Source organism: Ranitomeya imitator, chromosome 1 (genome assembly GCF_032444005.1).
Source record: "Ranitomeya imitator isolate aRanImi1 chromosome 1, aRanImi1.pri, whole genome shotgun sequence".
NCBI classification, from domain to species: domain Eukaryota; kingdom Metazoa; phylum Chordata; class Amphibia; order Anura; family Dendrobatidae; genus Ranitomeya; species Ranitomeya imitator.
In genome coordinates, this window is record NC_091282.1 from 750,577,138 (window position 1) to 750,602,636 (window position 25,499).

Sequence of the window (25,499 nt, forward strand, 5' to 3'; positions counted from 1 at the left end):
AACGGGTCCGTCACTAACATCACACTCAGCCAGTAAAACCATGGTCTTTTCGGCCAGAAGGGAGCTATTACAACTACCCTGGCCTTGTCCTCCCTGATCTTCTTCAGAACTGCTGGGATTAGATATATCGGTGGGAAGGCATACAGGAGTCCTGACGTCAATTCTATGCTGAAGGCCTCTACTGCCAACGGCCTGTCTGCTGGGTTCAGGGAGCAGAACGTTTGAACTTTTTTGTTGGCCTTCGAGGCAAAGAGGTCTACACTGGGTCTTCCCCACATGTGTACTATCAGTTGAAAAATGGACTCTTTTAGGGACCATTCCCCTTGCTTCAAGTGGTTCCTGCTTAAAAAGTCTGCCTTTATGTTGTCCACACCTCGAATATGCAGGGCCGATAATGAAAGGAGATGCCTTTCGGCTAGAGTCATGAGTCTCTTGGTTATGTGCATCAGTGACCGAGAACGGGTGCCTCCCTGGTGGTTCACGTATGCGACTGCTGTTCGGTTGTCCGATAGGATTCTCACATGATGCCCTGCCAAGTGTGGAAGTAACCTCTCTAGCGCCTTTTCTATTGCTAGGAGTTCCCACTCGTTTGAGGATAGATTTTTTTCCTCTTGAGCCCAGGGGTCTTGGACCCATAGTGTGTCTGAGTGAGCTCCCCACCCCCATGGACTGGCGTCCGTTGTGATTACCTGGGAGGCTGTGTATGTCCAGGGAACTCCTCTCGGAGATGACTATCTGTAACCACCATCTAAGTGATTGGAGTACAGAGAGTGGGAGAGTGAGCTTCTGCTCTAGCTGCCCCTGAAGATCCAGGTTGTTCTGCAGCACACACCATTGCAGTTCTCTTGCATGGAACTGGGCTCATTCCCCCCATTCCCGGGTACCTGGTTCTGGCTGGAGCCCACGCCACGGATGTTCAGGAAGGCAGCGCAGCTCTCAGCATCCAGATGCTCCAGTGCTCCGAACACCGCTCTGCAGCTTCAGGTACCGTCAGGGAGGAGGGGGAGGGGTGGAGACCTGCTCTTCACGCTCGACAGGGAGGGCCCCAAAACCTCCTCGGAGCTTACCTAGCCTGGGCACCGATGTGCCTCGCGGGCTGCATGGCCACTTTTGGTCAACAGGGATGGCACCATAAAGTGACCCCCGTGGACAGCAGGATTTTCCAATCAACAGGGGGGAAACGCCACCTGCAGCCCCCGTGGATAAGCTTCACCCGGGCGTTCGCCTCACGGGCTGTGGCCATGCTTCGCTCAGGGGGGGGCATGGTATACATGACCTCCGAGGCGACTACCAGTACCTGGTGACGGGTGCAACAGACCAGCGCCTGCCCAAATCCACCCGACCCAGGCATCCTCTTCTGTTATGCGTGTTTTCAGTTTACGCGACGTGCAGCCTACATAGGATATTTGACATATGGTACAGTCTATTTTGTAAACTACATTTTTCGTATGGCAGTTGATAAAACTATTTATATTATAACTCTTAGTTTTATCAGAGTTCCAAAATTTACTCCCCAGCTGTGCATGGGCACATGTACTGCACGCTGCGGTACCGCATCTATAGAAACCTTTACAATCTAACCAGGTATTGGACTTCGATCCAGTTTTGGGCTGAAGTGAATTAGGGGCAATTATGTCACCAATAGTTTGTGCCCTCTTTGCAACTACATTAACTCCATCCTTTAATAAGTGTAGCAATGTGTCATCTTCATAAAGAATAGGTAATCTTATTCATAATTTTTTTGATCGAATTGAATTGAGGGGAAAATTGTAGACATAGTTGTAAATTATTTGCATGTTTTTTGCTTTTATTTTTATTATCATTTGCGCAATTACCAGTTTTAATAGGGACCAATAAGACCTCCCTTTGTTTTTTTCCCACTATGTTAGTGGCCCTATCTAATGTCCAATTCGGATAATTTCTAGCTTTAAATTTATTTCTTAATTCATGAAATTCTTTCAATTTATCCTTTTCTTTGCTGCAATTTCGTTTCAGCCTAGTGAACTCCCTTACTGGTATGGATTTTATAGTATGGGCTGGGTGACTACTATCAGCGTGTAAGATTGTATTACCGCTAATTGGTTTTATACGAGTTCGACTGGTGATTTCTTCACCAGCAATACCACTCAATTCTAGATCTAAAAAAAGAGATGGATTTTTGGTCCTGAACATATGTAAATCTTATGCCAAAGTTATTAGAGTTAATGTATTCCACAAAATCCCGGTATGGCAGACACATCACCCCCCAAATAATGAGGGTGTCATCTATGTATCTGCCATACCAGGAGACGTGGTAAACATATGGATTCTCAACAGAATAAATGAATTCTTGTTCCCAATACGCCATTGTCAAATTAGCTAGAGACGGCGAGTATTTCGCCCCCATTGGGACTTCCGACTTCTGAGCATACACTTCACCGTCAAATGAGAAAATATTATGTTTCATAAGAAAGAATGTTACTTTTAATAAGAAATCTATCAAATCCTGATAATATTGGCCGTAGTCTTTTAAATGGAATTCTAGCGCTTCTATGGCTATATCGTGGGGTATGCTTGTGTATAATGAGACTACGTCACAACTCAGCCAAGTGTGGTTCTCTTCCCATTTTCGATTTTTGAATATTCTTAAAATTTCTCTGGAATCTTTGACATATCCTGGCATTTTTCTTACCATGGGTTGTAATAACAAGTCTACCCATTCACATAGGTGTTCTGACATAGAACCTATGCCTGATACTATTGGTAGCATGGCTGGTAAGCCTGTGCTTTTGTGCACCTTAGGGAGACCATACATGATGGGCAATTTTGGGGTTTCTACATATAAATATTCAGCTTGTTTTTTATTGATGGCTGCTAGAAATACACCCTCTTTAATCAATTTCATAATTTTCTCATTATATTCTTTAGTTGGATTCTTTTTTAAGTTTTCATAGGTAGCACTATCAGATAAAAGTTCATACATTCTGTCCTTATAATCATTTTCATTCAGAATGACTATCAGACCACCCTTATCACTTCTCTTAATAATAATGTTCTTCAAAGATTTTAATTCATTAAGTGCCTTCCAATGCCGATATGATAGATTTTTTCGCATTTTTTTATTATTGTTCAGACTATATTCCAAATCCTTTAGGTCCTTTTCAACGAGTTCTTGAAATTTATCCATACATTCCACTCTAGTCTGTATGGGGTAGAAGTATGAATTTTTGGTCTTAAAATTTTTTGATATGTTTATAGACCCTTCCGTTGTTTCCTCCTGATTTTCTCTAGATAATTTCATTAAACAGTTCAAACTAAGAGTTATAATATAAATAGTTTTATCAATTGCCATACGAAAAATGTAGTTTACAAAATAGACTGTACCATATGTCAAATATCCTATGTGGGCTGCACATCGCGTAAACTGAAAACACGCATAACGGAGCACCTTAGAGATGTTAATATGTGCAATACTACTAACAGAAATGTATCAATGGCTGCAAAACATTTCTTTATGATACATAATGGGGATATTTGATCATTTAAAGTGCATGGCATTGAAAAAGTCTATCCGCCTAATCGAGGAGGAGATATAAAGAGAAGCCTATTCACAAGAGAGGCGTTTTGGATTTACAATCTAAACACTCGCTTTCCCTTAGGCTTAAATAAAAGAAACGAAATATTGAATCATTATTGCTAATTGTTTAGTGTTATCTTTTTAATTTGTATGTCAAATTCACATATATGCTTGCAGGACCTTTTGTATGAAATCATGTGATGGTAAGAGGGCGGAACCATTATCTACGAACACTATATATATAGCTCTCATTTGTATTGTGACATAGGCATGAGTAAGACCGATCCAGGTCGAAACGCGTTGCCATAACTACTACAAACACCTGTTTGGTCCACCGACTGTAAGGATTATGTTTTAACCATTTTGGATTAATAAAGACTTCACTTTTTTATCGGAGCTGGAGTACCTACTTTCTATTGGATTTGCTGCTGCTGGACGTCCAGGTCAGGACGAACTCCCGTGCTCCGTATCTACTGGTCTGGTCGGTGAGCTGGCTATGGCTTTGTAAGCCGTTTTTCTATTTATGTGTTGATCCTCTTCTGTCTTCATCAGAAGTCTTCCATCTTGAGGGTTCCCCGTCAAGGACAGGAAACCAACTGATGTGGAGAGAGGAGCCGCCCCTTTTATCTTGAATGTTTCCTGTCCTTGATGGGCGGATCCCCTCTCTCATGGTGCCGTCATGTATGATGAAAAAATAACATTTTACAAATGGTACTGATGTAAAGCAGACATGTGGGAAATGTTGTTTATCAATTGTTTGCTGTGGTATGGCCATCTGGATTAAAAGGTTAAAAGGTTCCGTCGCCACATCATCCTCTTGCGCAAAGGTAAAAATAAAATTAAAAATAGAAATAAAGATAAGAATGTCTGGAGAAAAACAGACGCAGTGTGCCTCCTACGGACACCAAGCAAGAACTGGTATTATCCGGAGCCAGTGGGCGGTGTATACTGCAGAGGAGGAGCTAACCCTTTTTGTATTTACTTAGTGTCAGCCTCCTAGTGGCAGCAGCATACACCCACGGTCCTGTGTCCCCCAATGTGGCGATGGAGAAAATGATGGCACAACGCTTTTGACTAAATAGCAAAAATGACCATCAAGCCTCCTGTAAGAACCGCTGCTTCATGTCTTACCATGTGAGATAAAGAACACTGCTTATTATTACAGGCATGGAGAAGAGAAGGAACACAAATGTACACAAATAGAAAATACTAGCTAAAGAGCACGGCGATGCCTGGGCATAGTAAATATCTGTGGTTAGTTATAGCACCTCACTTCTCTTATTTTCCCATCACTCCTCTCATTTTCCCCCTCACATCTCTCATTTTCTCCCTTACACCTCTCATTCCCCCCCCCCCCCCAACACTTGTTTGCACTCACACCTTTTCATTTTCACCTCACACCCCTCAGTCATCTGCTCCTGTATATAGTATACACCTGTGTCATCTCCTCGTGTATATAGTATATACCTGTGTGTCATCTCCCCTGTATATAGTATATATGTGTGTCATCTCCCCTGTATATAGTATATACCTGTATATCATCTCCCTGTATATAGTATATACCAGTGTGTCATCTCCTTCTGTATATAGTATATACCTGTATGTCATCTCCTCCTGTATATAGTATACACAAGTGTGTCATCTCCTCCTGTATATAGTATATACCGGTGTGTCATCTCTCCTGTATATAGTATATATCTGTATGTCATCTCCTCCTGTATTAGACCGCGTTCACACGTTATTTAGTCAGTATTTTTACCTTAATATTTGTAAGCTAAATTGGCAGCCTGATAAATCCCCAGCCAACAGGAAGCCCTCCCCCCTGGCAGTATATAATAGCTCACACATACACATAATAGACAGGTCATGTGACTGACAGCTGCCGTATTTCCCATATGGTACATTTGTTGCTCTTGTAGTTTGTCTGCTTATTAATCATTTTTATTTTTGAAGGATAATACCAGACTTGTGTGTGTTTTAGGGCGAGTTTTCATGTGTCAAGTTGTGTGTGTTGAGTTGCATGTGGCGACATGCATGTAGCGACTTTTGTGAGACGAGTTTTGTGTGGCGACATGCGTGTAGCAACTTTTTGTGTGTCAAGTTGCATGTGACAGGTTAGTGTAGCAAGTTGTGTGCAGCAAGTTTTGCGCATGACGAGTTTTGCGCGTGGCGAGTTTTATGTGTGGTGCGTTTTCAGTATGTGCAAGTTTTGTGTGAGGCAACTTTTGTATGTGTTGCAACTTTTGTGCATGTGGCAATTTTTCCGCATGTGCAAGTTTTGCGTTAGAGTAGTTCCGGCATATCCGATCGATGATGGGACATTTATTAGTGAGTGGGAGGAGGCATGTAGTGGCTGCTCAATGACACTGATGCAGCTACTTATCAAATTGAATACAAAGTCAATCGAAGATCTTGATAGACAAATTGATGCAGCACAGGCGGATCTTCGGATAAGCGGCACAGAGGAGAAGATTAAACTTTTTGAACTAAATCTTGAAAAAACATTAGACCAGACAGTTAAGAGGATCCATGATAACCAGATTCAGAAATTCAACAGAGATTCAAAGGATTATCAGTTAAAGACCGTTTATCGGTGGGCTAAACATGCATCACAGACATCGCTCAGGAATCGGGGCAATTCTTTTTCATCTATGTCATCGGCTGGGGAAGTTTCTGATGCATCTGGATCCTCTATGGTGACTCGATCAGGATCAACGTATAATAGATCCCGTAAACGTACTTACCATCCATATAGACGCCGGGAATTCGGCACTTGCAATGAGGGACAAGACAATAATAAGGTAATTAACCTCAGTGAACATCTATTAACATCTACTGATCTATCCTTGCTCAATAAGGGCTTTTCTTTTTCCCCATCAGCTGGTTTAGATACCTTTTCCCTGATTAAGGATCTCCATTTATTTGCCCGATCCTTACTGTTTAAAAGATTTTTCTTTGATGATCATTTACACAATTTGTTCCCTACAGATGAAGAACAAGCAGCCCTGAGGGCGTTGGAGGAGTTGTCGGACGAGCACAGGTCCACAGAGGGAGGTAGGATACCTTTATCGATCAGACCACGCTCCAGGAGGTTTCCCCCCCTGTCCAATTGTAGTGCCATTGACCTCTTTGTGCAGGTAGCTACTAATGATATCCTTAAAATTCCACAGCACATTCGGGGGGACAATTTAACTAGGGAGGAGCGTCAACGGCTCCATCATCTACAGCGGCTTCCAGACGTTGTGCTCAAACCGGCGGACAAGGGGGGTAACGTTGTAATCTGGCCTATTGCCATGTATGAGCATGAGGCATTCCACCAATTGAATAATCTGGTGTGCTATAGGAAGCTCACGTTTAACCCCTTGTCCGCCTATAGTGCACAGCTTTCTTCCATTCTGTCTGCCGCTGTGGATGGTGGTGTGATTACTAGGGAGTTGGCGGCCGCCTTGGTGGTGTGTGAACCCACCATCCCTACGTTTTACCTCCTCCCTAAAATACATAAGGATATCAAAGTCCCCCCTGGACGTCCAATTGTGTCGGGTCGGGGAAACGTCCTGGAGCATATCAATAAGTGGATCGATTCTATCCTTCAACCTCTGGTGGTGGGACTTCCTTCTTTCCTCAAGGACACGACTCAGCTGCTCCGGATGGTTGACGGGCTCTCCTTGGAACCCGATACCCTCCTGGTGGCGGCTGATGTCGAGTCCTTGTATACTAGCATACGCCACTGTGACGGACTAAGGGCCGTTAAGTTTTTTCTGGGCTCGTCGGACCACTCCCCCGCCTTCAGGGCTCTGGTACTTGAAATGTTGGAGTTCACTCTGACCCATAATTTTTTTACTTTTAAGGGGTCCCTCTACCTGCAGCTCCAGGGCACTGCTATGGGGGCGGCTTTTGCTCCCTCCTATGCAAACCTGTTCCTGGGGCTGTGGGAGAGGGACCTCTTCCTGTCAGATGAGCGGCCGTCGTCGGTGGACTGCGTCCTTTCCTGGACGCGGTACATCGACGACGTCTTTCTCATCTGGCAGGGTACCCCTTTAGCCCTTGAGAGTTTTTTTGAGGGGATTAATCAGAATGATCTGAACATTCGACTGACGGTTAAATACCATCCAGACGAAATGGAATTCTTGGATGTTACCCTTCGGAGGGATTCGGGTGATAGCATCAGCACCAACATCTATCGTAAACCCACCTCGACTAATATGCTACTACATGCCTCCTCCTCACACCCGGCCCACATGATTCGATCTGTACCTGTGGGCCAATTTTTGCGCCTACGGCGTATTTGTTCCTCACTGGCCCTTTTTGAGGTGGAGGCGGACAAACTTAAGGAAAGATTCATGGAGAGGGGGTATAGCCGCCGGTCCATCAAACGGGCATATCACAGGGCAAAATGGTCAGATAGGAATACACTGCTTTATCGGAGTACGGCCAGAACTGGGGAATCTGGAGTAGTCAGATTTATTACTGACTTCAACACCCGTTCTGATTTGGTCCGCTCTACATTGGAGAAGGCGTGGCCTGTCCTTATGACCGATTCCACCTTGGCTAAAATCTTACCTTCTAGGCCGTCTATTACTTTTAGACGGTCTAGGAATTTACGTGACCACTTGGTCAACAGCCACCACAAAGGGGTACCCATCAGTACATTTTTGAGTGATATTCCATCTAGGGGGGGCTGTAGGCCCTGTGGCCGCTGTGTCGCCTGTACCAACATTGATCGGTGTGATTCATTTTCGGACTCTTCGGGTAGTAAGAACTATAAAATCAGGAAGTCGATTACATGTTCCACCACCAATGTGATCTATTATGCTACCTGCCCATGCTCCCTGATCTACGTTGGCCTTACCACACGCCAATTTAAGATCAGAGTCAGGGAGCATGTGCGGGGCATTCAGGCGGCCAGCGGCCAGACGGATACAGCCCTCCTTAAAACTATACCTCGACACTTTAAGATTCATCATGACTGTAACGGTAGATTATTACGTGTTAGAGGTATTGATCAAATTGACCTGGGTATCCGTGGTGGTAATATCTCCCAACGCTTGGCTCAACTTGAGTCGCGTTGGATCTGGACTCTGGGCACCGTCCACCCGCGTGGGTTGAACGAGAACCTTAGCTTCTCACCCTTTCTGTGATCACCGCCCGCTGCACATTTTTATATTTTCTTCACATGCTTCACCGGGTGTGTAGTATGTACGCGTTTTTATTGTTTTATATTGTTGTTTTATGTTTTACTAATCTTTCTCTTTTATTGTAGGTTTAGTGTTTATGCCTATGGCTTTAAATGTTATTAACCTTACTGTGTGGATATGTGGAGTCTGCCTTCCTGTGATCCCTGTGGGTATTATCTGGCCAGCTGATGGATGAGGAAATTGGATTTCGTCGTTAGAAGATTTGTTGGATGAACTACTGATGATTGATACTACCATAGAAGGCTCCTTTGCGTGGGACCACTATTATAATGTTTCGCCGCTTTATCATTCTATAGCCTCATTTCCTGTTCGATGTGTGCATTTCTTGTATTAAACCAACTGATATATATTGATACTTATATGTAATTTTGAGAGGTTAATGTATGGCTATTAATATCAATCATTTTTTGGCGTTTAATGGAATCTCATTTATTTCCGATTTGGCAGGGATAGCACCAAGGAGATTGGGGTAGTGGTTTTTTACACTGTCGTACTCTCCATGCTGATATATATGGGGCTGATGATCCATTTCTACCCTGGATACACTGGCCCACTTATGGCAGCGCTCATATGGTATGTGAGTGCGGCTTGTTATCGCGTGGCTTATGTGCCAATTATAGGATCTACATGATATGGCTATATCCACAGTAGTATTGGATGTATCGTTATCTTCTTGATTTTTTATTTTTTAGTTTGTTATATCCTTCCCTAGTATTTTCTTTTCTTTCCATGTTTCCTGTTCTAAGATGGCGCCGCCGGCTTCTGCTGTGCTCTGCGCATGAGCGCCCTTATAATCGGTACTGCTGGGCGTTCTCCTGGTGGCGTGTCCGCCGCCTGGAACCGCAGGGCCCTGCGGTGGCCGGGCGGACGGCACAACACAGGAGGGCTTCCTGGTATCCGATCGACGCTATCAGCATCATTTATCTGCCGGCTTTTCTGGGCGCCTCTTATAACAGCGGAGATGGTTTAGCTTTGTTGCCATGATTACCGGTATGTACTTCCGGTTTCTCCGCGGTCACTTCCGGGTCGGTATAGCACATAAAATCTTTGCCTGGCATTCTCACACCAAGCCCCCTGAAGAAGGTGTGTTGCCGAAACGCGCGTCGGGGAGGGCGTACGGTCCCAGGGAGGAGTGCTCTGCTTCTTACATCCGAGGTAAGCGCTGCGCCATGGCCATTATTTATATGCTGCGGTACTGCTTTTTGTAGTGGAGTCTCACTATACGCACTAATTTGAGCTTCATTATGTAAGAATGGGTGGTCTTTGTTTACTTATTAAGCTTTGTTCTGCAGTATCATCCATGTTGGGCCTCTGTGGCTGCTGACTCTCTTAGCTTCCTTGTTACTTATTTATTATTATATATGCGGATGTCCTTCCTCCCTGGTCCCGTGCGTCTGTGGTCTTTTATGCACCGGTGAGGCAGATGTGCACACCATGCGGTACTTCCCCCTACCTGTTTCTTTCTTGTTCTATGTTTTTGTTGTTATATTGAATAAAGATTTTTCTATATTTGTATTTTGATATTGACTGTTTGGTCGTTTGTTCTTGGTCCCCGTGGACCAATTCTGTTTGGTTGTGCTATATAGCGACTAGTCTTGTCATAGTCCCCGATATTGGGCTCAGCGTGTATTCTATGGTCTATATAATGCTGAGGTTTGTAGTGCTATCTATTTACCCCTGTATATAGTATATACCAGTGTGTCATCTCCTTCTGTATATAGTATATACCTGTATGTCATCTCCTCCTGTATATAGTATACACAAGTGTGTCATCTCCTCCTGTATATAGTATATACCGGTGTGTCATCTCTCCTGTATATAGTATATATCTGTATGTCATCTCCTCCTGTATTAGACCGCGTTCACACGTTATTTAGTCAGTATTTTTACCTTAATATTTGTAAGCTAAATTGGCAGCCTGATAAATCCCCAGCCAACAGGAAGCCCTCCCCCCTGGCAGTATATAATAGCTCACACATACACATAATAGACAGGTCATGTGACTGACAGCTGCCGTATTTCCCATATGGTACATTTGTTGCTCTTGTAGTTTGTCTGCTTATTAATCATTTTTATTTTTGAAGGATAATACCAGACTTGTGTGTGTTTTAGGGCGAGTTTTCATGTGTCAAGTTGTGTGTGTTGAGTTGCATGTGGCGACATGCATGTAGCGACTTTTGTGAGACGAGTTTTGTGTGGCGACATGCGTGTAGCAACTTTTTGTGTGTCAAGTTGCATGTGACAGGTTAGTGTAGCAAGTTGTGTGCAGCAAGTTTTGCGCATGGCGAGTTTTGCGCGTGGCGAGTTTTATGTGTGGTGCCTTTTGAGTATGTGCAAGTTTTGTGTGAGGCAACTTTTGCATGTGTTGCAACTTTTGTGCATGTGGCAATTTTTCCGCATGTGCAAGTTTTGCGTGTGTTGAGTTTTCCATGAGGTGAGTTATGCATGTGTGGCGAGTTTTGCGTGAGCCTAGTTTTGCATGTGGCGAGTTTTGCGCGTGGCGAGTCTTGAGCGGTGACTTTTGTGTTTCGACTTTTATGTGGCGAGGTTGGTGTATGTGTGGCGAAATGTGTGCTGAGGGTGGTATATGTGTTCAAGCACGTGGTAGTGTGTGGCGCATTTTGTGTGTGTGTGTGTGTGTTCATATCCCCGTATGTGGTGAGTATCCCATGTCGGGGCCCCACCTTAGCAACTATTCGGTAAATACTCTTTGGTGCCATCGCTCTCATTCTTTAAGTCCCCCTTGTTCACATCTGGCAGCTGTCAATTTGCCTCCAACACTTTTCCTTTCACTTTTTCCCCATTATGTAGATAGGGGAAAAATTGTTTGGTGAATTGGACGGCGCAGGGTTAAAATTTCGCCTCACAACATAGCCTATGACGCTCTCGGGGTCCAGACGTGTAACTGTGCAAAATTTTGTGGCTGTAGCTGCGACGGTGCAGATGCCAATCCCGGACATACACACATACATACACACACAGACATTCAGCTTTATATATTAGACGATGATTCCTGCGTCCCTATATAGCGACCCAACTGTCTATTATGCTTACTGCGTGTCCCACTTTCAGTGTCTGTCGACCATTTTAATGACTTGAGAAACGCTGCTCCCGACAGCTATATTTGTCAGATATTTCATCCTTCATTAAATTCCACCAATAAAACCTTTTCTCTGGTTTATCCTCTTCTAGTAAGTAATAATCCCCTGCTTATGTTATCACTCAACTCAAAAGCAACCGGCTTTAATATCACAAGCTCAGGATTTCAGAAGAGGATAGTGTCACATCATGCAGAGAGCAAACATACTAATATCTAACTTAAAAAGTGGAGATATAGAATGGGAAAAATAAAATAATTATTGAATCCACAAATAAAAAAAATAATAATAACGAATGCCGATGTTCGGTATTACTACAGAATGCTCTCTTACTTTTTTGCTGGTAAGTCGCTGACTGCAGGAGAGGAGCCCTGAGAGCGAACTCCTACCTGACACCATTTGTGGCTCTCTTTTTATTAGCAAAATCAAAAGGAAGGCCGGCCTCACACTACCGTGTTTTACGGACGTAAGAGAGGTGCTGAAAATACGGATTGCATACGGTACAATGATTCTCTATGCCCCAGCTCCTATCAGCCGTATTTTACTGATCCGTATTATAGTCTTCTACGGCCGTAGAAAATCGCAGCATGCTGCGTTTGTCACCGTATTGCGCAAAAAATACGCCAATGAAAGTCTATGGGGGCCAGAAAAATACGAATTACACACGGACCAGCAGTGTGACTTGCAAGAAATACGCAGCGGTGTTCTATAGAAAAGCCGGCAATTCAGTGCGGTGTACAGTAAAATCACACTGACAGCTTACAATAGAATAGGTAGAATAAGCCGGATTACTTACCGGTAATGCCCTTTTAATGAGCCACGACAGCACCCACTATGAGAGGGACCCGCCCATAGGAACAGGAAACCTACAGAGATAAAAAGGGCGCCCCCCTCTCCTCCTCAGTTGTTTTTCAGAGTACAAGAGGAACCGCCATTGTCCAATTAGCATATGCGCGCATTATTGCATAAATCATTTAATTTATATTCACCCGTGGAATATTTTTTATAAAAAATTATTATATATATATATATATATATATATATATATATATATATATATATATATATATATATATATATATATATATATAACTAGGGTGGGAAATGACAGGGTGCTGTCGTGGCTCATTAAAAGGGCATTACCGGTAAGTAATCCGGCTTTTTACCCTTCGCCACGACAGCACCCACTAAGAGATTTTCAGAGAACCTTCACCTGGGTGGGATTACCGTACTAAGGACGGCTCTCCCGAATGCCAAGTCAGATGTGGAAGACAGATGAAGTCTATAATGTTTATAGAAAGTTGAAGGCGACGACCAGGTTGCGGCCTTACATATAAGCTCGATGGAGATGTCTTTATTCTCCGACCACGAGGATGACACAGCCCGAGCTGAATGTGCTTTCACTCACTCTGGAGGATCTTTGCCTTTTGACGAGTATGCAAGATGGATAGCCTCTCTGATCCAACGGGACAAGGTAGCTTTCGTGACACCGTGGCCTTTTCGGTGACCCTGGAAAGATACAAACAGAGCCCTACTCTGTCTGCAGGACTGGGTTCTCTCTATGTAGCTTAGGACTGCTCTTTTTACGTCCAACATATGTAGCTTCTCTTCTTCTGGATTTAGTGGATTATCATAAAAGGAAGGTAGGAAAATTTCCTGAGATCTATGATATTTTGTCGCTACTTTAGGGAGATATGATGGATCTGGTTTGAGAACCACCCTGTCCTGATATGTCATTAGGAATGGAGGGTCTATGGAGAGGGCTTGGATGTCTCCTACTCGTCTGGCCGGCTATCAATAAAGCTACCTTGTATGTGACATTTTTCAGAGGGATGGAATCTAAAGGCTCAAAAGGAGGTCCAGTTAAGGCGTCTAGAACTAGATTCAAGTCCCAAGGTGGTAGACGTGGGACATCAACTGGAGTAGATTGTTCACATGCTCTAATAAATCTGGCTATCCATCTATCACCCGCTACGTTAGCACTGTAGAGGGCTCCTAAAGCAGACACCTGAACTCTTAAGGTATTAACTGATAGACCGAGCTCATGTCCCTTTTGTAGGAACTCTAGGATAGCTTTAATAGGAACCTTACTAGAGAAGGGCTTTGTATGGAAGGTAAGGAATTTTTTCCATACTCCGCTATATATTAGGGTTGTAGACCTCTTTCTACTTAGCAGCAGTGTGTTAAGTTCTTGAGAAAATCCCCTTAGTGTTAGTATCTGCCTTTCAAGTTCCACGCCGTCAGGCGAAGATTTTTGACTTGCTGGTGATAGAATGGACCCTGAGATAGTAGGTCTGGGGTCATTGGCAGAATCCAGGGATCGCAAACTAACATCGCTCGAAGACATGAGAACCAGGGCCTCTTTGGCCAAAACGGTGCTATCAATATCACCCTTGCTTTCTCTTCCCTTATCTTTTTGATGACCAAAGAAATTCGCATCATTGGAGGGAACGCATAAGCCAGATCGTATTCCAACGGATGTTGGAGTGAGTCTATCATGTCTGGATGGTCTGTTGGATTTAAGGAGGCAAACATCGGTACCTGTCTGTTGTTCCTGGTTGCAAATAAATCTATTTGCGGCAGGCCCCATATGTCCACTATGTTCTTGAATATCCGAGGATTGAGAGTCCACTCTCCTTGACGGAGTGTGTGGCGACTTAGGAAGTCGGCTTTTAAATTTTCTACTCCTCTGATGTGGAGAGCTGTTAGTGATAAGAAATTGTTTTCTGCCAAGTTGAAGATGTTTGCCGCTGAACACATTAGACTTCCTGATCGCGTTCCTCCTTGATGATTTAAATAGGCGACAACCGTCGTGTTGTCCGATAGGACTCTGATATGAGATCTTCAGAGCTGGGGAAGAAACAAATTCAACGCATAATAAACTGCTCTTAATTCTTTCCAATTGGAGGACTGCTGAATTTCATTAGAATTCCAGCGGCCTTGAGCTATATCTTGATTCAGATGAGCCCCCCAACCTTCTGGACCTGCGTCGGTAGTGACTAATTTTGAGGGTTTTATTGACCATGAGACTTCCCTGGACAAATGTGTTCTATCTAACCACCAAAGGAAAGAACTAAGTACGTCTTTAGACAGGGTCATTTTTGTATTTAAACGATCATGGCAATATGACTGAACCTGCAGAATTTGATGTTGTAAGGTTCTAGTATGGTATTGGGCCCATTGAAGCGCCGGAATACAAGAGTACAGTGAACCCAAGAGAGACATAGCGTCTCTGAGGGACATCCGAGGGTTAGACCTCGCCATAGTCACCTTTGAAATTATAACTGATTTTTTGTCTTCTGGTAAGAGACACCTTTGACTTACAGAGTCCAAGATTAGTCCTAGGAAGGACTGAAGAGTTTCTGGATGTAGTCTGGACTTTTTGAAGTTCACCATCCAACCCAAATCCTGTAATGATGAAATGGCAATAGTAAGACGTTGTTTACATTGTGAAGCTGAGTTACCAATTATCAGGAAGTCATCTAGATAAGGGACAATTAACGTATCTTGATGACGCAGATAAGCCATCACCTCGAGCATAACCTTTGTGAAAACCCGAGGAGCCATGGAGAGGCTGAACGGCATGGCTGTGAACTGGAAGTGACGGATCCGGCCCTGTAGCTGTACCGCTACTCTGAGATACTGTTGGTTTTGATTATGTTAAGGATCCATTGGTTTGAAGATATCTGCTCCCACTGTTGATGGAAAAATTTCAGTCTTCCTCCTACTGGGATACTACTGATGGTATCTACCACGTCTAGAGGTCTCGGGGTTACTGAATAAGGCACCTTTCAGTTTTGCTTCCTTCGAATCCCAACGGTCTCTCTGCGGTTCATACGGCCTCCTTCTGTTGAACGGCCGTCTCCTAAACGCTCTCCTATAAGAAGGAAGAAACTGTTTAGGGAATCCCTTCCTTCTTTCTCCTGCTTTATTAAGGAGTTCGTCAAGAACCTTCCCAAACAGGAACTCACCCTGGCATGGGATTGTACATAATCTGGACTTAGATTGTGCATCGCCCTTCCATCCCTTCAACCAGAGAGCTCGACGAGCCGCATTGACAAGTCCTGCAGACCTTGCCGCCAATCTTAGGGAATCCGCTGAAGCGGCAGCCAAAAATGCCGCAGCACTTTTAATTAAAGGGACTGCTTGTAAGATTTTGTCCCTTGCGACCTTTCCTTTTATCTGCTGTTCCAGCTGGTCTACCCATACCAGCAATGACCTTGCAGTGCACGTGCCAGATATGGCAGGCTTAAAGGCTCCTGTATTTGTCTCCCAGGATCTTTTCAGGAGTGCTTCAGTCTTGCGATCCATAGGATCTAGTAGGATCCCTGCATCCTCCACAGGAAGAGATGATTGTCTCGAGGTGGATGCCACTGCTGCATCCACTTTCGGAACCTTGGACCATACTGCTAGCTCCTCGTCACTGAAGGGGTAACGCCTCTTAGAAGAGGATGGGAGAAACCCTTTTCCTTGTTTATCCCACTCTTTTTTTACGAGGTCTTTGACGGCAGAAACAACTGGAAAGACTCGCCTTTTTTTATGACCCAGACCTGAAAACATGATATCCTGTGCAGATTTTACAGCTCTCGTGTCTGGACATCCCATAGTGTTCCTGACGGATCTTACGAGGTTGTCTATACTTTCTACAGGAAAACATGCTCCGCCTTCATCTTCAGACGAGCTGGGAGATGATCCTGAAGTATTGGAAGACCGGATGAGGCCCTCTTCAGACTCTGTACTAGAGGCAGGAGAGAGGCGCTTAGTTCCATGTTTCTCTAAGGATTTTGATCCGAGAGACTGGATCTCCTGTCGTATCATGACCCTAATATTCGTGGTTGTTACAGCCTCCTCGTCTTGCAAAGTCTGCTTTATACAGTTCTGACATAACCTTTTGGGGTACGTGTCAGGCAGGGGTTGTAAACATAGGGCACATTGCTTGTGCTTAGCTTTACTGGTCTTTTTAGCCTAAGGGGAGAGGCAGAGAAGGAAGGGATCAGCTTATAGGTAGAGGACTATGAAACACTCACCCAGTGAAGCCAACGCCATACCGGTCTTGGAGGTGGAGATTCTGTGTGGGGAATGAGTAGATCTGAATCTCTACTTCTTGTTTTACTTCTGTGAGTATCAGCTCCTACCATGGAGCGATCACTCTTCTTTGCAGGTTTAGCTCTGCTCATGTCAACGCTGTCATCCACCGCTGGTGGAAGCTCGTTATGTGCCGGGGACAACATAGTGCGCGATTAGCGCTGTGCCCCGGCCTGTATTTGAAAAGTGCGGTCATTAGAACGCCGCCTGCCGCGAACCGGAAGTGTACCCATCAACTTCCGGTTCAGTGAATCAGCGCGGACTTACCCGCGCGATGCTGCTGCTGCCGCCGCTCCTAGTGCACACTCACGCAGCAGCACCGCTGGAGAGCGGATGATCCTCCACACCTGCCTCCTCCATAGGCTGGACTTCTGTCGCCCGGAACCTGCCGGATGGTGACCAGACGAGGGGGGAGGATGCGTGCAGTGCCTCCCCCGACGCTGCCGCTGACACCGCAGCCCCTGCTGTTCCCTCGGATACCACACAGGCGGGTGCATGGGTCAGGTAACATGGAGGTGCTCCGACCACCTCCCTCCATGTAGGTGTTCCAGGATTTCCGATAGGAACAGGAAACCAACTGAGGAGGAGGAGGAGAGGGGGGGCCGCCCTTTTTATCTCTGTAGGTTTCCTGTTCCTATGGGTGGGTCCCTCTCTCATAGTGGGTGCTGTCGTGGCGAAGGGTAAAAAGTGTGTGTGTGTGTGTGTGTGTGTGTGTGTGTGTGTGTGTGTGTGTGTGTGTGTGTGTGTGTGTGTGTATATATCATTGAGACACACATATATATATATATATATATATATATATATATATATATATATATATATATATATATATATATATATATATATATATTTTTTTTTTTTTTTTTTTTTTTTTTTAATACAGCGCTAGATAGCTTTAAAGCTGGTAATTCAATTGCTGGCTTTTGCCATCTCCTTCCTAAACCCGACATGATATGAGACATGGTTTACATACAGTAAACCATTTCATATCCCCATTTTTTTTTTTTTGCATATTCCACACTACTAATGTTAGTAGTGTGTATGTGCAAAATTTGGGCGCTCTAGCTATTAAAATAAAGGGTTAAATGGCGGAAAAAATTGGCGTGGGCTCCCGCACAATTTTCTCCGCCAGAGTAGTAAAGCCAGTGACTGAGGGCAGATATTAATAGCCTGGAGAGGGTGCATGGTTATTGCCGCCCCCCCCCCCCCCCCCCCCTGGCTAAAAACATCTGCCCCCAGCCACCCCAGAAAAGGCACATCTGGAAGATGCGCCTATTCTGGCACTTGGCCACTATCTTCCCATTCCCGTGTAGCTGTGGAATATGGGGTAGTGAAGGGTTAATGTCACCTTGCTATTGTAAGGTGGCATTAAGCCAGATTAATAACGGAGAGGCGTCAATTCTGACACCTATCCATTATTAATCCAATTGTATGAAAGGGTTAAAAAAACACATTATTAAAAAGTATTTTAATGAAATAAACACACAGGTTGTTTTAATATTTTATTGCTCTCTCAATCCACCTGAAGACCCTCCCTCTGTAACAAAGGAAAAATAAAAAAACAACAATATACATACCTTCCGAGGATCTGACACGTCCCACGATGTAAATCCATCTGAAGGGGTTAATTTTTTTTTACAGGCAGGAGCTCTGCTATAATGCAGCTGTCCTCCTGCCTGTAAACCCCCAGCGAATGAATGGAAAGTAGGTCAATGACCTACTGCTGGTTGTCCTCATATGACCTCTAGGCTGGGAAAATATTCAGAAAAGTTCCCACGCTCGAGTTCATATGAGGACAACCAGCAGAGGGCGCATCACCGCGAATGAAGGTAACTACAGGTCATTGACCTACTTTATCTACTTTTTAATAATGTGGTTTTTTAACCCTTTCATACAATTGGATTAATTGTTAGGTGTCAGAATTGCCTTTTCCTGGGTGGCTGGGGGCAGATGTTTTAAGCCGGGGGGGGGGGAGGGCGCAATAACCTTGGACCCTCTCCAGGCTATTAATATCTGCCATCAGTCACTGGCTTCACTACTCTGGCGGAGAAAACTGCGCGGGAGCCCACGCCAATTTTTTCCGCCATTTAACCCTTTACTTTAATAGCTAGAGCGGCCAAATTTTGCACATACACACTACTAGCATTTGTAAAAAAAAAAAATGGGGATATGAGATGGTTTACTGTATGTAAACCATGTCTCATATCATGTCGGGCTTAGGAAGGAGATAGCTTTAAAGCCGGTAATTCAATTGCCGGCTTTTCCTATCTAGCGCTGTATTAAATATTAATATATATACATATATGTGTCGAGAGAGAGAGAAAGAGAAAGAGAAAGAGAAAGAGAAAGAGAAAGAGAGAGAGAGAGACACACCCTGCCTACGGAGGAGATACGGACCACTATTTTGGGGACTTTTCTGCGTATTACGGCCGTAAATTACGGACCGTATTTTTATACGCTGAGTGTGACGCCGGCCGAAGAGAGTCGGAAATGCCATATGACAAGAAGCAGGTCTGAAGGCCGCCATCAGGTGGTCAGTGACGTGGCCACTGGACCAGCTCCTTATAAATCAATTCACACCATCAACTGATAAGTCCTTATTAGAGGGGTTGTCTGGGTAAGTAATGCTGGAAAAACAAATAAAAAAAAACAATAAACCACCACTAACAACAATGTGCTAAAGCTTCTGCCAATCCACCACAAAAGCCATAATGGTGATGTCCATCTACACAATATGTAAATGCTGAAGCCAATCACTAAAAAGAGCAATGATGCTGAGGTACACAGAACAAGAGCACTGAGGACAGTGATTGGCTGCAGAAGTCACCTGTTGATGACTGGGCATCACTAATTGCGACCCTGTGATCAAAGACCAGTGATCAGGAGAATGAGAGCGCTGGAGCTACAGAGGCTTTGGCAGATAAGTAATGCCTATTTGGTTGTCTTAAAGCATTACCTACAGGTGTCCTTATCTTTTTTTAGCTGACAGCACAACACCTTTATGTCTAGAATTCAGTCTTTTAAAAAAAAATATAAACTAAAACATAAGACCCTAGTCCTCCATTTCTTCCAAAATGCATGGCTATGATGAGGAAGAATTTGCAAGAAACCGCAGTATAGTTTGTGCACTGCTGCTCCATGTAAATAGGGGTCAGTAACTTGCAGCTCTTCAATTCTTGTGACACTACAACTTTCAGCATGCCTTGTGATTGCCAGGACTTGCTGTAGGACTGCACGTTGCTGAGCCCTTTCCTTGAGGATGTAAATCTCTCCTCATGCGGTGATCCCACAGGTACAGTACAGATATCCCTAGTACAGAGTCATACATCAGCAGTATAAGTACCACCAATCTGTCCACACAAAAGGGTCTACCTCATCAATAAAAATGTGAGTGAATTCAGCCAAGCTTTTAGCAACCACTATCTTCTGCAGGAGAACACCGGTGGTCATGTACATCAGGCGAGTGTCAGCTGATGCCTTTTTTTCTAGGGAGACCTGTAATAGAAGAATAAAATACAAAGAAAGTATTTAAAAAAGGTGAATACACAGATTTAGCAAAAAAACAAAAAAAAAACAATTCAGAGTTTCTGGAAAGTGGGGACTTGGCAATCGGGTTAAATTCATAGTGAATAAAGTTTGGAACGATCAGATAAAAATACTAATTTTCAAAAATGTCAAAGATTTTTTTTTTTATACAATGGGAGTCGCAGATTTATGGGATATCCATAAGATGGACCCAGCGGCGGAGGACAAGCATCCATCTCAGGAGAGGAGCAACGTCTTGCACCGATGTCAATGGAGGGGTCGTGCCTGGGATGTGCAGTTCTTTCTCAGTTTATTTGCATGAGAGTCGTAAACATTGCAGAGCAAATGTAGAAGATATAAATACACATAATACTTCCTAATAACACACCTGATAGCCTACTATCCCGCTCAGAGGCCACTTTCTCTCCTTGCTAATCCACGTGGCAATGCTGCGAGCAGCGATCTTCCGGGGCTGGGTCACTGCTACATTGCAGTAGGTAGAGCGCTGCATGTGGTAATCCAGAATATACTGGGGCAGTTGTGTACTCTTTCCGCTTCCAGTTGCTCCGTGTATGATCACAACTGAATTGCTCTCAATTAAAGTGATTAACTACATTGGAGAAAAAGGAAAAAAAAAAGATACTTTGCTTAAAATATCCAAACAGGTTGACCTATTCCGACCACTTACTCCCTTTGAGTTGGTTTGCCTCGGATGGGGACCCTCCATCGCACACAGTATCACTTCTATATAAAATGTTCCAGGGGCATCAGATATCTACATCTGATCCTCCAGCTTTCTTTTTAAAATGGGAAAATTACCTGAACAAACCGATAACGCTGGAGGACAGGGATAAGAGTCTTCTCCACACATTTAGATCCTCGTTATGTGCAGACTATCAAGAGAGAGGTTATAGACTCTTGGCTCGTTGGTACAGGTGCCCAGATAATATTCACACCATGTTCCCAAGCACTCCAGATACGTGCTGGAGGTGTTGGAAGGAGAAGGGATCATACACACACATTTGGTGGTCTTGCCCGCCTATTAGGGGGTTTAGGGAGGATGTCAGACCTGCATAATAAATTATCCCTGTATAAAATTTGTCCTACAATGGAGGTGGCTCTGCTATCTATTTGTGACCTCTCCATAGCCAAGTTTAACCTCTTTACCCCCAAGGGTGGTTTGCACGTTAATGACCGGGCCAATTTTTACAATTCTGACCACTGTCCCTTTATGAGGTTATAACTCTGGAACGCTTTAACGGATCCTGGTGATTCTGACATTGTTTTCTCGTGACATATTGTACTTCATGATAATGGTAAAATTTCTTTGATATTACCTGCGTTTATTTGTGAAAAAAAACGGAAATTTGGCGAAAATTTGGAACATTTCGCAATTTTCCAACTTTGAATTTTTATGCAATTAAATCACAGATATACTGTATGTCACATAAAATAACATTTCCCACATGTCTACTTTACATCAGCACAATTTTGGAACCAAAATTTTTTTTTCGGTAGGGAGTTATAAGGGTTAAAAGTTGACCAGCAATTTCTCATTTTTACACCTTTTTTTTTTTAGGGACCACATCTCATTTGAAGTCATTTTGAGGGGTCTATATGATAGAATGGTGTCACACTTGGGTATTTTCTAAAAACTGCACCCCTCAAGGTGCTCAAAACCACATTCAATAAGTTTATTAACCCTTCTGGTGCTTCACAGGAATTTTTGGAATGTTTAAATAAAAATGAACATTTAACATAGTTTCACAAAAAATTTACTTCAGCTCCAATTTGTTTTATTTTACCAAGGGTAAAAGGAGAAAATGGACCCCAAACGTTGTTGTACAATTTCTCCTGAGTACGCAGATACCCCATATGTGGGGGTAAACCACTGTTTGGGCACATGGTAGAGCTCGGAAGGGAAGGAGCGCCGTTTGACTTTTCAATGCAAAATTGACAGGAATTGAGATGGGACGCCATGTTGCGTTTGGAGAGCCACTGATGTGCCTAAACATTGAAACCCCCCACAAGTGACACCATTTTGGAAAGTAGACCCCCTAAGGAACTTATCTAGAGGTGTGGTGAGCACTTTGACCCACCAAGGGCTTCACAGAAGTTTATAATGCAGAGCCGTAAAAATAAAAATCATATTTTTTCACAAAAATCATCTTTTTGCCCCCAATTTTTTATTTTGTTAAGGGTAAGAGAAGAAATTGGACCCCAAAAGTTGTTGTCCAATTTGTTCTGAGTACGCCGATACCCGATATGTGGGGGGGAACCACCGTTTGAGCGCATGGCAGAGCTCGGAAGGGAAGGAGCATCATTTGGAATGCAGACTTAGATGGATTGGTCTGCAGGCGTCACATTGCGTTTGCAGAGCCCCTAATGTACCTAAACAGTAGAAACCCCCCACAAGTGACCCCATATTGGAAACTAGACCCCCCCAAGGAACTTATCTAGATGTGTTGTGAGAACTTTGAACCCCCAAGTGTTTCACTACAGTTTATAATTAAGAGCCGAGAAAATAAAAAATATTTTTTTTTCCCCCCACAAAAATTATTTTTTAGCCCCCAGTTTTGTATTTTCCCAAGGGTAACAGGAGAAATTGGACCCCAAAAGTTGTTGTCCAATTTGTCCTGAGTATGCTGATACCCCATATGTTGGAGTAAACCCCTGTTTGGGCACACGGGAGAGCTCGGAAGGGAAGAAGCACTGTTTTACTCTTTCAACGCAGAATTGGCTGGAATTGAGATCGGACGCCATGTCGCGTTTGGAGAGCCCCTGATGTGGCTAAACAGTGGAAACCCCCCAATTATAACTGAAACCTTAATCCAAACACACCCCTAACCCTAACGGTAACCCTAACCACACCTCTAACCCAGACACACCCCTAACCCTAATCCCAACACTATTCCCAACCGTAAATGTAATCCTAACCCTAACTGTAGCCCCAACCCTAACTGTAGCCCCAACCCTAACCGTAGCCCCAATCCTAACCGTAGCCCCAACCCTAACCGTAGCCCCAACCCTAACCGTAGCCCCAACCCTAACCGTAGCCCCAACCCTAACCGTAGCCCCAACCCTAACCGTAGCCCCAACCCTAACCGTAGCCCCAACCCTAGCCCTAACCGGAAAATGGAAATAAATACATTTTTTTATTTTTCCCTAACTAAGGGGGTGATGAAGGAGGGTTTAATTTACTTTTATAGCGGGTTTTTTAGCGGATTTTTATGATTGGCAGCCGTCACACACTGAAAGACGCTTTTTATTGCAAAAAATATTTTTTGCATTTCACATTTTGAGAGCTATAATTTTTCCATATTTGAGTCCACAGAGTCATGTAAGGTCTTGTTTTTTGCGGGACGAGTTGACATTTTTATTGGTAACATTTTTCAGGCACACGACATTTTTTGATCGCTTTTTATTCCGATTTTTGTGAGGCAGAATGACCGAAAACCAGCTATTCATTAACTTCTTTTTGGGGGAAGCGTTTATACCGTTCCGCGTTTGGTAAAATGGATAGAGCAGTTTTATTCTTCGGGTCAGTACGATTACAGCGATATCTCATTTATACAATTTTTTTATGTTTTGGCGCTTTTATACGAGATAAGCTATTTTACAGAAAAAATAATTATTTTTGCATCGCTTTATTCTGAGGACTATAACTTTTTTATTTTTTCGCTGATGATGCTGTGTGGCGGCTCGTTTTTTGCGGGACAAGATGTCGTTTTCAGCGGTACCATGGTTATTTATATCCGTCTTTTTGATCGCGTGTTATTCCACTTTTTGTTCGGCAGTATGATAAAGCGTTGTTTTTTGCCTCGTTTTTTTTTTTACGGTGTTCACTGAAGGGGTTAACTAGTGATATAGTTTTATAGGTGGGGTCGTTACGGACGCGGCGATACTAAATATGTGTACTTTTATTGTTTTTTTTATTTAGATAAAGAAATCTATTTATGGGAATAATATTTTTTTTTCATTATTTAGGAATTTTTTTATTTATTTATTTATTTATTTATTTATTTTAAACATTTGGGAAAAAAAATTTTTTCTCTTTGTCCCAGGGGGGGACATCACAGATCGGTGATCTGACAGTTGGCACAGCACTCTGTCAGATCACCGATCTGACTTACAGCGCTGCAGGCTTCACAGTGCCTGCTCTGAGCAGGCACTTGGTAAGCCACCTCCCTCCCTGCAGGACCCGAATGCCGCAGCCATCTTGGATCCGGGCCTGGAGCAGGGAGGGAGGTAGGGAGACGCTCGCAGCAACGCGATCACATCGCGTTGCTGCGGGAGGCTCAGGGAAGCCCGCAGAGAGCCCCCTTCCTGCGCGATGCTTCCCTATACCGCCGGGGGTTAATGTGCCGGGAGCGGTCCGTGACCGCTCCTGGCACATTGTGCCGGATGTCAGCTGCGATAAGCAGCTGACACCCGGCCGCGCTCCCCCCATGAGCGCGGCCGATCGCTATGACGTACTATCTCGTCGAGGGTCAGATAGGCGCAGGGCACCTCGATGGGAAAGTACGTCTAAGGTCAGAGAGGGGTTAAGAAAGGCCTCCTCAGACATTTTTTGACAGCTGCGCGCAATTTAATTCCCCGCTACTGGAAGCAATCGATCTCCCCATCAAGATCTGAGCTTATAGCGGAATTGAACCATCTCTTTAGAATGGAGCAACTAGTTGGTCAGGACACGGGAACCCTGGAGGAGGTATTAAACATATGGACCCCTTGGATAGTGTTTAGAGAAACCACAGAACTGATCACATGGCTTAGTTAATTTTTGTGATACACCATCGTTGTCTTCGGTCATGTATCTCTTGTTCAGTGAACAAGTATATTTTAATATTAATTATAGACTGAGCTAGGCGAGATGGCGAAAGCCGTGCTTCTCTCTCACGCTCTCTCTTGTCCATTAATTCCTTTACTGGTTAAATTTTTGTTATAGTTATGAACAAGAAGCAAATTTGATTTTATTCTAACATTGTATTTGAATCTAGTTAATGAAGACAAAGGAGTCATAATATAGGTTTATACGGATAA

General features: G+C 43.8%; 1 protein-coding gene across 2 annotated transcripts in view; it reads right to left on the reverse strand.

The window, feature by feature from the left end:
- Positions 1-25,499, reverse strand: part of TDRD9 (tudor domain containing 9) — a 405,241-nt gene that overhangs the window by 325,690 nt on the left and 54,052 nt on the right. For both annotated transcript variants that reach the window (XM_069734376.1, XM_069734388.1), the window contains 2 exons: positions 20,848-21,069; positions 20,307-20,429 (listed from right to left, as the gene is read on the reverse strand). In XM_069734376.1, the coding sequence (XP_069590477.1) occupies positions 20,307-20,429; positions 20,848-21,069 (345 nt within the window). The remainder of the gene's footprint in view (positions 1-20,306; positions 20,430-20,847; positions 21,070-25,499) is intronic.